Source organism: Oncorhynchus tshawytscha, linkage group LG29 (assembly GCF_018296145.1).
Source record: "Oncorhynchus tshawytscha isolate Ot180627B linkage group LG29, Otsh_v2.0, whole genome shotgun sequence".
Classification (NCBI taxonomy): Eukaryota; Metazoa; Chordata; class Actinopteri; order Salmoniformes; family Salmonidae; genus Oncorhynchus; species Oncorhynchus tshawytscha.
Window position 1 is genome coordinate 30,241,617 of NC_056457.1, and position 16,830 is coordinate 30,258,446.

At 49.9% G+C, this 16,830-nt stretch overlaps 1 protein-coding gene across 1 annotated transcript; it reads left to right on the forward strand.

The window, feature by feature from the left end:
- Positions 1 to 13,923: 13,923 nt before the first annotated feature.
- LOC112227635 (cerebellin-2) lies at positions 13,924 to 16,619 on the forward strand. The gene is given in 4 exon segments (XM_024392433.2): positions 13,924 to 14,166; positions 14,169 to 14,344; positions 15,103 to 15,222; positions 15,438 to 16,619. Coding segments are annotated over 4 exon segments (609 nt in total). The 5' UTR covers positions 13,924 to 14,051; the 3' UTR covers positions 15,636 to 16,619.
- Positions 16,620 to 16,830: the final 211 nt, after the last annotated feature.

Genomic DNA, 16,830 nt, shown 5'->3' on the forward strand with positions numbered 1-16,830 from the left:
CTGGGAGCTGGTCTGCTCGGGCCAGCAGATAGCTGTCACTGCAGATAGCTGTTACGTCCTCCCTACTGCCAGTCCCTTCGCCTGATTAAATAGCCGTGTGCCACTGCTGGCCTCTCTCAGGGCCGAGGCAGCCTCTGGTAATGGTAATACTAGGCCCCGTGACCCCCCCATGACCCCATGCCCGCTCTTCTTCTTGACATTTAATGTATGTAGCGCTAACTCTTCCTTCTGCAGGCCTGCGGGTCGAACAACGCTCTGGGCTGTCTGACGCCATGATTCTGCTTCGGTTGTCACTCAGCACTGACAGGGTGATGTTTGTCAAATGAAGTGGGAAGGAGGTAAGAGCGGGAAAAGGCAAGGGATAGAGGAGTGCATGATGGGTAGCCGTAATTAAGAAATGTCTAGTTACACGTTTATCATAATGTCTGGTGTTTTACAACTGCAAGGCCAGTGGGTCACTTCCTGATGTGACTTGGATCACTGGTGAGTGTTAAAAATGTCCTTCTGTGTTTTCAGAAGGACAAATAGTTTTTATTCCAATGTAGATGAACAAAACACAGTTTGATAGGCTATTTTATTAAATGTATACACTGGATGTTTGACCTATCACTGTGTACAGTTGAAGTCGGACGTTTACATACACTTAGGTTGGAATCATTAAAACTAGTTTTTCAACCACTTCACAAATTTCTTGTTAACAAACTATAGCTTTGGCAAGTCGGTTAGGACATCTACGTTGTGTATGATACAAGTAATTTTTCCAACAATTGTTTACAGACAGATTATTTCACTTATAATTAACTGCATCACAATTCCAGTGGGTCAGAAGTTTACATACACAAAGTTGACTGTGCCTTTAAACAGCTTGGAAAATTCCAGAAAATTATGTAATGGTTTTAGAAGCTTCTGATAGGCTAATTGACATCCTTTGAGTCAATTGGAGGTGTACCTGTGGATGTATTTCAAGGCCTACCTTCAAACTCAGTGCCTCTTTGCTTGATATCATGGGAAAATGAAAAGAAATCAGCCAAAATCAACCTCAGAAAAATAATTGTAGACCTCCACAAGTCTTGTTAATCCTTTGTAGAATTTTCCATATGCCTGAAGGTACTACATTCATCTGTACAAACAATAGTATGCAAGTATAAACACCATGGGACCACGCAGCCGTCATACTGCTCAGAAAGGAGATGTGTTCTGTCTCCTAGAGATGAACGTACTTTGGTGCATAAAGTGCAAATCAGTCCAAAAACAACAGCAAAGGACGTTGTGAAGATGATAGAGGAAACAGGTACAAAGCATCTATATCCACAGTAAAACAAGTCCTATATCGACATAACCTGAAAGGCCGCTCAGTAAGGAAGAAGCCACTGCTCCAAAATGGCCATAAAAAAATCCAGACTACGGTTTGCAACTGCACATGGGGACAAAGAAAGGTATATTAGGGAGAAATGGTCCTCTGGTCTGATTAAAAAGAAATATAACTTTTTGGCCATAATGACAATGGTTATGTTTGGAGGAAAAAGGGGGAGGCTTACAAGTCGAAGAACACCATCCGAACCGTGAACAACAGGGGTGGCAGCATCATGTTGTGTGGCAGCATCATGTTGTAGGGGTGCTTTGCTGCAGGAGGGACTGGTGCACTTCACAAAATAGATGGCATCATGAGGAGGAAAAGTACGTGGATATATTGAAGCAACATCTCAAGACATCGGTCAGGAAGTTAAAGCTTGGTCGCAAATGGGTCTTCCAAATGGACAGTGACCCCAAGCATACTTCCAAAGTTGTGACAAAATGGCTTAAGGACAACAAAGTTAATGTATTGGAGTGGCCATCACAAAGCCCTGACCTCAAGCCTACAGACAATTTTGTGGGCAGAACTGAAAAAAAAAAAGTGTGTGTTATCAAGTGATCAAGGAGGCCTACAAACCTGACTCAGATACACCAGCTCTGTCAGGAGGAATGGGCCAAAATTCCCCCAACTTAATGTGGAAAGCTTGTGGAAGGCTACCCGAAACATTTGACCCAAGTTAAACAATTTAAAGGCAATGCTACCAAATACCAATTGAGTGCATGTTAACTTCTGACCCACTGGGAATGTGATGAAAGAAATAAAAGCTGAAATAAATCATTCTCTCTACTATTATTCTGACATTTCACATTCTTAAAATGAAGTGGTGATCCGAACTGACCTAAAACAGGGACATTTTTACTTGGATTAAATGTCAGGAATTGTGAAAAACTGAGTTTAAATGTATTTGGCTAAGGTGTATGTAAACTTCCGACTTCAACTGTATATGTTGTGTATGTAAACAGTTGATCCCACACCTGTTAGCTGTCAGGAGATTTCTACTCCCACGTGTTACACTGCTGAACATGTTAATTCCCTTCATGACAGCAGGGATAGTGGTTGGAAAAGCAGAGATGTGTCAATGCAAAGGAACATGTGGGATAACAGATAAGGGAAAGGAGGATACCTAGTCAGTTGTACATCTGAGTGCCTTTCACTGAAATGTGTCTTCCACACGTAATCCACATCCACCTCTTCGGCACCGAGGGAACAGTGGGCTAACTGCCTTTCTCAGGGGCAGAACGACAGATTTTTACCTCGTCAGCCTGGGACAGGCATGTGGAATAACAGATACAGGAACATGCATGTGGAATAACAGATACAGGAACAGGCATGTGGAATAACAGGTACAGGAACAGGCATGTGGAATAACAGATACAGGAACAGGCATGTGGAATAACAGATACAGGAACAGGCATGTGGAATAACAGATACAGGAACAGGCATGTGGAATAACAGATACAGGAACAGGCATGTGGAATAACAGATACAGGAACAGGCATGTGGAATAACAGATACAGGAACAGACATGTGGAATAACAGATACAGGAACAGGCATGTGGAATAACAGATACAGGAACAGGCATGTGGAATAACAGATACAGGAACAGGCATGTGGAATAACAGATACAGGAACAGGCATGTGGAATAACAGATACAGGAACAGGCATGTGGAATAACAGATACAGGAACAGGCATGTGGAATAACAGATAAGGCTCCCAGTGTGTTGCTGGTTATGACGTCAAAATATTTCAGATTTCATACAGCATTCCAAGCTGTCATATGCTTAATACAAATGGGTGGAGGGTGATGGGTGGAGGGTGATGGGTGGAGGGTGATGGGTGGAGGGTGACGGGTGGAGGGTGACGGGTGGAGGGTGATGGGTGGAGGGTGAGGGGTGGACGGGTGATGGGTGGAGGGTGACGGGTGAAGGGTGACGGGTGGAGGGTGATGGGTGGAGGATGATGGTGGAGGGGTGGACGGATGGAGGGTGATGGGTGAAGGGTGGTGGAGGGTGACGGTGGAGGGTGATGTGAGGGTGAGGGGTGGACGGGTGGAGGGTGATGGGTGGAGGGTGACGGGTGGAGGGTGATGTGTGAGGGTGAGGGGTGGACGGGTGGAGGGTGATGGGTGGAGGGTGATGGGTGGAGGGTGATGGGTGACGAGTGGAGGGTGATGGTTGAGGGTGAGGGGTGGACGGGTGGAGGGTGACGGGTGGAGGGTGACGGGTGGAGGGTGATGGGTGGAGGGTGATGGTTGACGGTGAGGGGTGGACGGATGGAGGGTGAAGGGTGACGGGTGGAGGGTGACGGGTGGAGGGTGATGTGTGAGGGTGAGGGGTGGACGGGTGGAGGGTGATGGGTGGAGGGTGACGGGTGGAGGTTGATGGGTGGAGGGTGATGTGTGAGGGTGAGGGGTGGACGGGTGGAGGGTGATGGGTGGAGGGTGACGGGTGGAGGGTGATGGGTGACGGGTGGAGGGTGATGGTTGAGGGTGAGGGGTGGACGGGTGGAGGGTGATGGGTGGAGGGTGATGGGTGGAGGATGATGGGTGGAGGGTGAGGGGGAGGGTGAGGGGTAGACGGGTGGAGGGTGATGGGTGGAGGGTGATGGGTGGAGGGTGACGGGTGGAGGGTGATGTGTGAGGGTGAGGGGTGGACGGGTGGAGGGTGATGGGTGGAGGGTGACGGGTGGAGGTTGACGGGTGGAGGGTGATGTGTGAGGGTGAGGGGTGGACGGGTGGAGGGTGATGGGTGGAGGGTGACGGGTGGAGGGTGATGGGTGACGGGTGGAGGGTGATGGTTGAGGGTGAGGGGTGGACGGGTGGAGGGTGATGGGTGGAGGGTGATGGGTGGAGGATGATGGGTGGAGGGTGACGGGTGGAGGGTGAGGGGTGTAGACGGGTGGAGGGTGATGGGTGGAGGGTGATGGGTGGAGGGTGACGGGTGGAGGGTGACGGGTGGAGAATGACGGGTGGAGGGTGTATGGTGGAGGGTGATGGTTGGAAGGTGATGTTTAGCGGGTGATGGGTGGAGGGTGATGGGTGGAGGGTGATGGGTGGAGGGTGAGGGGTGGACGGGTGATGGGTGGAGGGTGACGGGTGAAGGGTGACGGGTGGAGGGTGATGGCTGGAGGGTGATGGGTGGAGGGTGATGGTTGACGGTGAGGGGTGGACGGATGGAGGGTGATGGGTGAAGGGTGACGGGTGGAGGGTGATGTGTGAGGGTGAGGGGTGGACGGGTGGAGGGTGATGGGTGGAGGGTGACGGGTGGAGGGTGATGTGTGAGGGTGAGGGGTGGACGGGTGGAGGGTGATGGGTGGAGGGTGATGGGTGGAGGGTGATGGGTGACGGGTGGAGGGTGATGGTTGAGGGTGAGGGGTGGACGGGTGGAGGGTGACGGGTGGGGGGTGACGGGTGGAGGGTGATGGGTGGAGGGTGATGGTTGACGGTGAGGGGTGGACGGATGGAGGGTGATGGGTGAAGGGTGATGGGTGGAGGGTGACGGGTGGAGGGTGATGTGTGAGGGTGAGGGGTGGACGGGTGGAGGGTGATGGGTGGAGGGTGACGGGTGGAGGGTGATGGGTGACGGGTGGAGGGTGACGGGTGGAGGGTGATGTGTGAGGGTGAGGGGTGGACGGGTGGAGGGTGATGGGTGGAGGGTGATGGGTGGGTGATGGGTGATGGGTGGAGGGTGATGGGGTGAGGGGTGGAGGGTGATGGTGGAGGGTGATGGGTGGAGGGTGAGGGTGGACGGGTGGAGGGTGACGGGTGGAGGGTGACGGGTGGAGGGTGATGGGTGGAGGGTGATGGTTGACGGTGAGGGGTGGACGGATGGAGGGTGATGGGTGAAGGGTGATGGGTGGAGGGTGACGGGTGGAGGGTGATGTGTGAGGGTGAGGGGTGGACGGGTGGAGGGTGATGGGTGGAGGGTGACGGGTGGAGGTTGACGGGTGGAGGGTGATGTGTGAGGGTGAGGGGTGGACGGGTGGAGGGTGATGGGTGGAGGGTGACGGGTGGAGGGTGATGGGTGACGGGTGGAGGGTGATGGTTGAGGGTGAGGGGTGGACGGGTGGAGGGTGATGGGTGGAGGGTGATGGGTGGAGGATGATGGGTGGAGGGTGACGGGTGGAGGGTGAGGGGTAGACGGGTGGAGGGTGATGGGTGGAGGGTGATGTGTGGAGGGTGATGGGTGGAGGGTGACAGGTGGAGGGTGACGGGTGGAGGTTGACGGGTGGAGGGTGTATGGTGGAGGGTGATGGTTGGAAGGTGATGTTTAGAGGGTGATGGGTGGAGGGTGATGGGTGGAGGGTGACGGGTGGAGGGTGATGGGTGGAGGGTGATGGATGGAGGGTGACAGGTGGAGGGTGATGGGTGGAGGGTGATGGGTGATGGGTGGAGGGTGACGGGTGGAGGGTGATGGGTGGAGGGTGACGGGTGGAGGGTGACTCCACACTCCAAGACTGCTTCCATCACGTGGACTGGGACATGTTTCGTATTGCGTCAGATAACAATATTGACGAATACGCTGATTCGGTGTGCGAGTTCATTAGAATGTGCGTTGAAGATGTCGTTCCCATAGCAACGATTAAAACATTCCCTAACCAGAAACCGTGGATTGATGGCAGCTTTCGTGTGAAACTGAAAGCGCAAACCACTGCTTTTAATCAGGGCAAGGTGTCTGGTAACATGACCGAATACAAACAGTGCAGCTATTCCCTCCGCAAGGCTATCAAACAAGCTAAGCGTCAGTACAGAGACAAAGTAGAATCTCAATTCAACGGCTCAGACACAAGAGGCATGTGGCAGGGTCTACAGTCAATCAGGGACTACAGGAAGAAATCCAGCCCAGTCACGGACCAGGATGTCTTGCTCCCAGGCAGACTAAATAACTTTTTTGCCCGCTTTGAGGACAATACAGTGCCACTGACACGGCCTGCAACGAAAACATGCGGTCTCTCCTTCACTGCAGCCGAGGTGAGTAAGACATTTAAACGTGTTAACCCTCGCAAGGCTGCAGGCCCAGACGGCATCCCCAGCCGCGCCCTCAGAGCATGTGCAGACCAGCTGGCCGGTGTGTTTACGGACATATTCAATCAATCCCTATACCAGTCTGCTGTTCCCACATGCTTCAAGAGGGCCACCATTGTTCCTGTTCCCAAGAAAGCTAAGGTAACTGAGCTAAACGACTACCGCCCGTAGCACTCACATCCGTCATCATGAAGTGCTTTGAGAGACTGGTCAAGGACCATATCACCTCCACCCTACCTGACACCCTAGACCCACTCCAATTTGCTTACCGCCCAAATAGGTCCACCGACGATGCAATCTCAACCACACTGCACACTGCCCTAACCCATCTGGACAAGAGGAATACCTATGTGAGAATGCTGTTCATCGACTACAGCTCGGCATTCAACACCATAGTACCCTCCAAGCTCGTCATCAAGCTCGAGACCCTGGGTCTCGACCCCACCCTGAGCAACTGGGTACTGGACTTCCTGACGGGCCGCCCCCAGGTGGTGAGGGTAGGCAACAACATCTCCTCCCCGCTGATCCTCAAAAATGGGGCCCCACAAGGGTGCGTTCTGAGCCCTCTCCTGTACTCCCTGTTCACCCACGACTGCGTGGCCACGCACGCCTCCAACTCAATCATCATGTTTTCGGACGACACAACAGTGGTAGGCTTGATTACCAACAACGACGAGACGGCCTACAGGGAGGAGGTGAGGGCCCTCGGAGTGTGGTGTCAGGAAAATAACCTCACACTCAACGTCAACAAAACTAAGGAGATGATTGTGGACTTCAGGAAACAGCAGAGGGAACACCCCCCTATCCACATCGATGGAACAGTAGTGGAGAGGGTAGCAAGTTTTAAGTTCCTCGGCATACACATCACAGACAAACTGAATTGGTCCACTCACACAGACAGCATCGTGAAGAAGGCGCAGCAGCGCCTCTTCAACCTCAGGAGGCTGAAGAAATTCGGCTTGTCACCAAAAGCACTCACAAACTTCTACAGATGCAAAATCGAGAGCATCCTGGCGGGCTGTATCACCGCCTGGTACGGCAACTGCTCCGCCCTCAACCGTAAGGCTCTCCAGAGGGTAGTGAGGTCTGCACAACGCATCACCGGGGCAACTACCTGCCCTCCAGGACACCTACACCACCCGATGTTATAGGAAGGCCATAAAGATCATCAAGGACATCAACCACCCGAGCCACTGCCTGTTCACCCCGCTATCATCCAGAAGGCGAGGTCAGTACAGGTGCATCAAAGCTGGGACCGAGAGACTGAAAAACAGCTTCTATCTCAAGGCCATCAGACTGTTAAACAGCCACCACTAATATTGAGTGGCTGCTGCCAACACACTGACAATGACACTGACTCAACTCCAGCCACTTTAGTAATGGGAATTGATGGGAAATGATGTAAATATATCACTAGCCACTTTAAACAATGCTACCTTATATAATGTTACTGACCCTACATTATTCATCTCATATGCATACGTATACACTGTACTCTATATCATCGACTGCATCCTTATGTAATACATGTATCACTAGCCACTTTAACTATGCCACTTTGTTTACATACTCATCTCATATATATATACTGTACTCGATATCATCTTCTGTATCTTGCCTATGCTGCTCTGTACCATCACTCATTCATATATCCTTATGTACATATTCTTTATCCCCTTACACTGTGTATAAGACAGTAGTTTTGGAATTGTTAGTTAGATTACTTGTTGGTTATTACTGCATTGTCGGAACTAGAAGCACAAGCATTTCGCTACACTCGCATTAACATCTGCTAACCATGTGTATGTGACAAATAAAATTTGATTTGATTTGACGGGTGGAGGGTGATGGGTGGAGGGTGGAGGGTGATGGGTGGACGGTGATGGGTGGAGGGTGACGGGTGGATTGTGATGGGTGGAGGGTGGAGGGTGACGGGTGGAGGGTGGAAGGGTGGAGGGTGGATGGTGATGGGTGGAGGGTGATGGGTGGAGGGTGATGGGTGGAGGGTGATGGGTGGAGGGTGGAGGGTGATGGGTGGAGGGTGATGGGTGGAGGGTGATGGGTGGAGGGTGGAGGGTGATTGTGATGGGTGGAGGGTGATGGGTGGAGGGTGACGGGTGGAGGGTGATGGGTGGAGGGTGATGGGTGGAGGGTGATGGGTGGAGGGTGATGGGTGGAGGGTGGAGGGTGACGGTGGAGGGTGATGGGTGGAGGGTGACGGGTGATGGGTGGAGGGTGACGTGTGACGGGTGGAAGGGTGACGGGTGGAGGGTGACGGGTGGATGGTGATGGGTGGAGGGTGACGGGTGGATTGTGATGGGTGGAGGGTGATGGGTGGAGGGTGACGGGTGGAGGGTGATGGGTGGAGGGTGATGGGTGGAGGGTGATGGGTGGAGGGTGATGGGTGGAGGGTGGAGGGTGACGGGTGGAGGGTGACGGGTGGAGGGTGACGGGTGATGGGTGGAGGGTGACGTGTGACGGGTGGAAGGGTGACGGGTGGAGGGTGACGGGTGGATGGTGATGGGTGGAGGGTGATGGGTGGAGGGTGATGGGTGGAGGGTGATGGGTGGAGGGTGACGGGTGGAGGGTGACGGTGGATGGTGACGGGTGGATGGTTTTGGGTGGGGTGTGATGGTTGGATGGTGACGGGTGGAGGGTGACGGGTGGAGGTGATGGGTGGACGGGTGATGGTTGAGGGTGAGGGGTGGACGGGTGATGGTTGAGGGTGATGGTTGAGGGTGAGGGGTGGACGGGTGGAGGGCGATTGTTGGACGGTGATGTTTAGAGGGTGATGGGTCGAGGGGGGACGGAAAAATTTAAATTATTGAATAGAAAAAATAATGATTGAATAATAGATGACGTTGACTAATAGATGATTATAAACTGGGTGGTTCCGGCCCTGAATGCTGATTGGCTGACAGCCGTGGTATATCAGGCCATATGCCACGGGTATCACAAAACATTTTTTTTACGTTGGTAAACAGTTTATTATAGCAATAAGGCACCGCAGGAGTTTGTGGTATATGGCCAATATACCACACCCCCCTCATGCCTTATTGCTTAAATATGATATATATATATTCTAACACAACCTCTGGTCAAAAAATCTAATTTTAATTGCATTTCAAATATGGATGACATACTGTACCTAAAAGATCCTTAATGATACACCTTCCCCCTCCGCTCCTCTCCTCTCCGATCCTTCCTGCCTCCGATCCTTCCTGCCTCCGATCCTTCCTGCCTCCGATCCTTCCTGCCTCCGATCCTTCCTGCCTCCGATCCTTCCTGCCTCCGATCCTTCCTCCCTCCGATCCTTCCTGCCTCCGATCCTTCCTGCCTCCGATCCTTCCTGCCTCCGATCCTTCCTGCCTCCGATCCTTCCTGCCTCCGATCCTTCCTCCCTCCGATCCTTCCTGCCTCCTCTCTTCCCTGAGGTAATCAAACGTATCATAGTATATGAATCTGAACTTGCGTTATAGATCAATCAATCAAATGTATTTATAAAGCCCTTCTCACATCAGCTGATATCTCAAAGTGCTGTACAGAAACCCAGCTTAAAACCCCAAACAGCAAGCAATGCAGGTGTAGAAGCATGGTGGCTAGGAAAAACTCCCTAGAAAGGCCAGAACCTAGGAAGAAACCTAGAGAGGAACCCAGCTATGAGGGGTGGCCAGTCCTCTTTTGGTTGTGATGGGTGGAGATTATAACAGAACATGGCCAAGACGTCCAAATGTTATCTGGCCAATTAGCTGATCTTAGAGCTACAGAGTGACAGCTCGTTGGGAAGGTTAGGTAAAGCTTCAGCAGTTCTGAGGAAGAACCCATTTGTTCCATCGGAGACAAGAAGCCATGATAGGGACCCTTCTGCAGAGTTCTTCAAAGGTACTATGACATGCTTGGACAGGGCTGGGAAGAGAGGGTAGGGCTGGGAAGAGAGGGTAGGGCTGGGAAGAGAGGGTAGGGCTGGGAAGAGAGGGTAGGGCTGGGGAGAGAGGGTAGGGCTGGGAAGAGAGGGTAGGGCTGGGAAGAGAGGGTAGGGCTGGGAAGAGAGGGTAGGGCTGGGGAGAGAGGGTAGGGCTGGGCTGGGGGTAGGTGAGGTATACATTATATATAATAATAATGATTTTTTATTTAACCTTTATTTATCAAGGCAAGTCAGTTAATTAAAAACAAATTCTTATTTACAATGACATCCCATGAACAGTGGGTTAACTGCCTTGTTCAGGGGCAGAACAACTGATTTTTACCTTGTCAGCTCAGGAATTCGATCTAGCAACGTTTTTGGTTACTGGCCAACGCTCTAACCACTAGGATACATGTCGCACCATCAGCACTTTGGATTCCCTCACCCCAAGGGCCAAGGGTTACCCACTAGGCTATATGTCGCACCATCAACACTTTGGATTCCCTCACCCCAAGGGCCAAGGGTTACCCACTAGGCTACATGTCGCACCATCAGCACTTTGGATTCCCTCACCCCAAGGGCCAAGGGTTACCCACTAGGCTACATGTCGAACCATCAGCATTTGGATTCCCTCACCCCAAGGGCCAAGGGTTACCCACCTACATGTCGCACATCAGCACTTTGGATTCCCTCACCCCAAGGGCCAAGGGTTACCCACTAGGCTACATGTCGCACCATCAGCACTTTGGATTCCCTCACCCCAAGGGCCAAGGGTTACCCACTAGGCTACATGTCGCACCATCAGCACTTTGGATTCCCTCACCCCAAGGGCCAAGGGTTACCCACTAGGCTACATGTCGCACCATCAGCACTTTGGATTCCCTCACCCCAAGGGCCAAGGGTTACCCACTAGGCTACATGTCGCACCATCAGCACTTTGGATTCCCTCACCCCAAGGGCCAAGGGTTACCCACTAGGCTACATGTCGCACCATTAACACTTTGGATTCCCTCACCCCAAGGGCCAAGGGTTACCCACTAGGCTACATGTTGCACCATCAGCACTTTGGATTTCCTCACCCCAAGGGCCAAGGGTTACCCACTAGGCTACATGTCGCACCATCAGCACTTTGGATTCCCTCACCCCAAGGGCCAAGGGTTACCCACTAGGCTACATGTCGCACCATTAACACTTTGGATTCCCTCACCCCAAGGGCCAAGGGTTACCCACTAGGCTACATGTCGCACCATCAGCACTTTGGATTCCCTCACCCCAGGGGCCAAGGGTTACCCACTAGGCTACATGTCGCACCATTAACACTTTGGATTCCCTCACCCCAAGGGCCAAGGGTTACCCACTAGGCTACATGTTGCACCATCAGCACTTTGGATTCCCTCACCCCAAGGGCCAAGGGTTACCCACTAGGCTACATGTCGCACCATTAACACTTTGGATTCCCTCACCCCAAGGGCCAAGGGTTACCCACTAGGCTACATGTCGCACCATCAGCACTTTGGATTCCCTCACCCCAAGGGCCAAGGGTTACCCACTAGGCTACATGTCGCACCATCAGCACTTTGGATTCCCTCACCCCAAGGGCCAAGGGTTACCCACTAGGCTACATGTCGCACCATCAGCACTTTGGATTCCCTCACCCCAAGGGCCAAGGGTTACCCACTAGGCTACATGTCGCACCATTAACACTTTGGATTCCCTCACCCCAAGGGCCAAGGGTTACCCACTAGGCTACATGTCGCACCATCAGCACTTTGGATTCCCTCACCCCAAGGGCCAAGGGTTACCCACTAGGCTACATGTCGCACCATTAACACTTTGGATTCCCTCACCCCAAGGGCCAAGAGTTACCCACTAGGCTACATGTCGCACCATCAGCACTTTGGATTCCCTCACCCCAAGGGCCAAGGGTTACCCACTAGGCTACATGTCGCACCATCAGCACTTTGGATTCCCTCACCCCAAGGGCCAAGGGTTACCCACTAGGCTACATGTCGCACCATCAGCACTTTGGATTCCCTCACCCCAAGGGCCAAGGGTTACCCACCGTGATCCTAACCACGTTACCGGAGGCAGGAAAAACTGTGCTCCCTATATACAATGTATTATATGACGTGTTGACCGTTATTGTAAATAAGAAGGAGTTCTTAACTGACTTGCCTAGTTAAATAAAGATTAAATAAATATAAAATAAGAATTATTCGTTAACCGTTTTAAGCCAAATTAATGAACTGAAATGACATGTTGCTTCGCTGTACATGTTTTATACAAGACACACAAATGGAACTGAATCCCGACCAATCGTCCCTCCAGGCAATATTATCTATAATATCAGATAGACATAATATCAATATTCATAGATACCCTGTTTATGAATTGGAAGGTCGCAAATCAATATAGACTCATGTAATGTCCCCACTGCTATAGCTAATGACAGCGTAGTGGTAATGAGAGACTGCAAGTTGCTGTTAAATTTTAACCTTCTGATTTTGTATCAGAAACACAAGCATTGTAAATCAAAACAGGATAGCATGGTAGTTTGACAATTCTCCTTGTTAGTCAAAGACATGTTCACCATGCACCTGTGGTGAGAAAAAAAAGACCAGCGGACAGTATCGCCTTTCTACCATTTGGTGTCGCACAAGTATTTCGCTGTGGCTCCTGTAAAACTGTCATCTGTGAGCTCAAATTAGTGACATCATGCATAACCAATTATAGGAATAGCGCAAAAATCAATGATATCCTCTTGTCTTACCCTTTCATCTCTGATTAATCAGCGCGCGACAAGACAGGGGGAAATAAATTGCGGCTGCACACTGGGAGTCAGCCGTGAACTCTGCTGTCCCGTGAGGTCCGGTGATGTATGATCTCACAACATTCAACTGGTTATGTAAACAAACTCATTAATCCAGAAGTGTGCTTATTATACTAGCCTACTAGTGAGTGGAGGGTCATTGTACGCGGTGCTGTCGACATTCTACTGTACTTGAATATAAAGGATGGGCGTGAGTCGCCCTCGAAAGGGAAGCGAGGGGGGATCCATTTTCAGCATAGAAGGCGAGCTCACTGCTCAGTTCACTCTGCGCGCTGCTTCCTATGCGGAGTGAGAGAGAGGCGCTATGGATACTACAGGTAACGTCCAGGCGCCTTTTCAGGGAAACAGATGGCTATGGTGTTTGGTGCTTGTGTTAGAAAAGAGTAGGCTAGTATAAGAGTAGCCAAATTAAACTTGAGAGGAAGACATAAAATGTATTGTTTTTAGGATTTCCAAATTCCACAATTATTTAACGTGCATGGGAAGTGATCATTCTGACTAATATGAATTAATATGAATGATATAGCCTAAATTAAATACCATATAGTTGACGCACCTACAAAATACCTTCTTTGCGTATTACGCACGACTTGTTTCTAGTTCTAGGAGGATCCCGGCGAATATGTTTTGGCACTCAGTGTAGTAGTCTGTCTTTTAAACACCTAATGGTCTCTGTCATAAATCCGTTGTTATTTGTCTCTTAATCACCAGGAAACACCACACCAGCTGTCTGAAGACCAGCCAAATATCAACTGAAACGCACAGGAGGGAGGGGAGTGTGAGAAACATAGGTTGTGTGTGTGTGTTAAAGTGTGCATGTTAGAGAGAGCGAGAGAGAGGACTAAGGTTGGACCAGGTGATCACGTCCTATCAAACCTCCAAGGAGCTGCCGGCCAGGATCAGTGTTTACAGGAAGGATCAGAGTTCCGACCAGAACATGGTGGTGCCAGCCCGCTGCCCGGGACCCTGTGCCATGCTGGCGCTCAGCCTTCTCATGGGATACGGCGTGGTGCGCTGCGTCGCCGGTCAGAACGACACGGAGCCCATCGTACTGGAGGGAAGTGTCTGGTGGTCTGCGATTCCAACCCGTCCTCGGACGGCGGGGTGACTTCATCGCTCGGGATATCCGTCCGGTCGGCTGGCGCCAAGGTAGCTTTCTCCGCGGTGCGCGGGACGAATCACGAGCCCTCCGACATGAGCAACACGTCCATGACCATCTACTTTGACCAGGTCAGCCGTCCCCGGAATTTGCGCATGCAAATCTTGTCCCTATCTGGATAGATAATTAATGTGGCGATTAAGAACAAGTTGTTTAATATATATTTTTCGGGAGCTGCTACAACATTATTGTATTCCTGTAAAAGGTTATGATAACTTGTCGTGGTTTGCGTTGATCCGTTTGGAGACGCGCACATTTCCCTTGAGTCTCTTTAATGAAATAACTTGAGAGCAGTTCTGGGGACCAGAACATGATAATGGGAACATTGTGATCGTCGTGCGTAATTTGCCCCATATTGCCTATTCATAAAAGCTGCAGCTCGTTGCAAGTTGATTTGAAAAGACGTCAGCTGGTGTATCTAGTCCCTTCTATCTATGCTGTAGGTTTGAGGGACGCAGACACTGCGGTGTTTACTATAGATGTGACTGCTGCTGTAAATGCTTCAAACATCAAGTGGAGTATTGTTTTGCGCCCCGCTGGTGAGCTGGGATACTATGGACAGTATTATGTTAATTACCCCCCCATTATCTTACATCTGCGTTGATCGTCTTCAATTAGAAACATATATTGTCCAACTGTAAAACAGTGAGCTGTTGCCTACAGGCAAACAGCGTTGGCCAATTGATTGTGCGTTGCGCCTTAAGGTCACCACATGCAAAGTGTAAGTACTTGGCTAATTTGGCCAGTTTAACCCTTGCCGCGTCTCAGTATGTTACTCTTTGACTCTGGGTGCTGATTGTGCATCATGTTGACGCACTTTGTGTTTCAGGCTTTGGTGAACATCGGCAACCATTTCGATCTGAAAGCGAGTGTCTTCCAGGCGCCAAGGAGGGGCATATACAGCTTCGGTTTTCATGTGGTCAAGGTCTACAACAGACAGACCATACAGGTAAGACACATTGTCCACATTTGCTTCACTATGATCTCTATTCAAAGTTTTCTGATGGTAGTTTTCTGATTGTAGGCCTAATTAGTCTACTTTAGTGTGTTGTTGTATGTCGTGGAGCAGCATACCCAAATGGGTACATTATTTGGTGCGTAAACAGAGTAGGCCTACGATGTAACAGATCTGAATTATGATCTGTGCTGTTTCCGTTACCCCAGGTCAACCTGATGCAGAACGACTACCCGATCATATCAGCTTTCGCCGGTGACCAGGACGTCACTCGGGAGGCGGCCAGCAACGGCGTTCTTCTGCAGTTGGAGCGCGAGGACCGGGTGTATCTGAAGCTGGAACGGGGCACGCTCATGGGCGGATGGAAATATTCCACGTTCTCAGGCTTCCTTGTCTTTCCACTATAATTTAATATGTGATCACGGAAATCGCAAACGTGACTCCTCCATGGTTGAGGAACGATTAAAAAAACAACAAATTTGCTCTTTTATTTGAAGTGAACTGTCAGAGGAAGAAGACAGATTCGTATGTGTACACACTACACACTTTACAGTATCTATTTCATTCAAACATTAACGTTTCCATGGAGTTCGTACATCCAAATCCATCGACTAAAACCCTATCTGGAAGGATAATCGAATCGATCTACCCGTGATGTATAGGCCTACCACTTGTCGATTATTTGGATTTTATCGCTTGGGAGTCCACTAACTTTTGTCAACAGACTGTCAAGTCAGTCTACCTCTGTGTACCCTGACTGCTGAACAGATGAGAATAATATTATATAAATCGAAAAGCTTAAAACTTCCCGAACTAACGTGTATTTACCAATGCTCTCTCTATTTTGTGTTTGTGTAGCCTTAAATAATAATGTTTCCGTCAAGTGAGGTGTATGGAATTCTTATGGACGTCCAGGAGAAGAAGAGTGCTTTCACGCCGAAGCCTTTTTTTAATTTTTTTGTTGCAGGAATGGAAGAATGTGTTTGTTTTTTGCTGTTCATGGTGTTCCGTTTGGATGCTGAACATAATGGAAGACTTTTTTTTTTGTTTGTTTTGTGCTTTTCATGGTGTTCCATTTGGATGCTGGACATGTTGAAAAGAAGGCAAATATAGGCTGCCTAACTATCCAGAGATGATATAAAACATTTTTAAAAAAGCGACATATTTCAGCCAATGGACACGTCTATAGAAACTCTTTTACAAAAAAAAAAAACATTTATCTAATTTATAAAGTACATATTCACATTATGGTGTGTTCTATATTTCGGATCTGCGTAGCTTTAACTGATATTGTGTCCAGTGACGTTGCTCACACATGTACATTGTGAAAAATAACAATAGAAAAATCCCAATTATATGATGTCCCGCCTAATAAATAATATTGCATTGTATACGCGTATGTATTCACTTTTATTATATAGGCTACCAGTTTAGGCTCGCAAATGACATGCAAGGTCGAAAAGGCATCAGGAAAGTAATCGTGATAGAATCGGTCATTAAATAAAGAAGTGTACAGCAAACGGCCTCAGACCTGTAGCGCACTATTGACTGACGCTGTCCATGGTGCTGATCGAGCAGCCGCTTGAACAGAATGCAATGTTA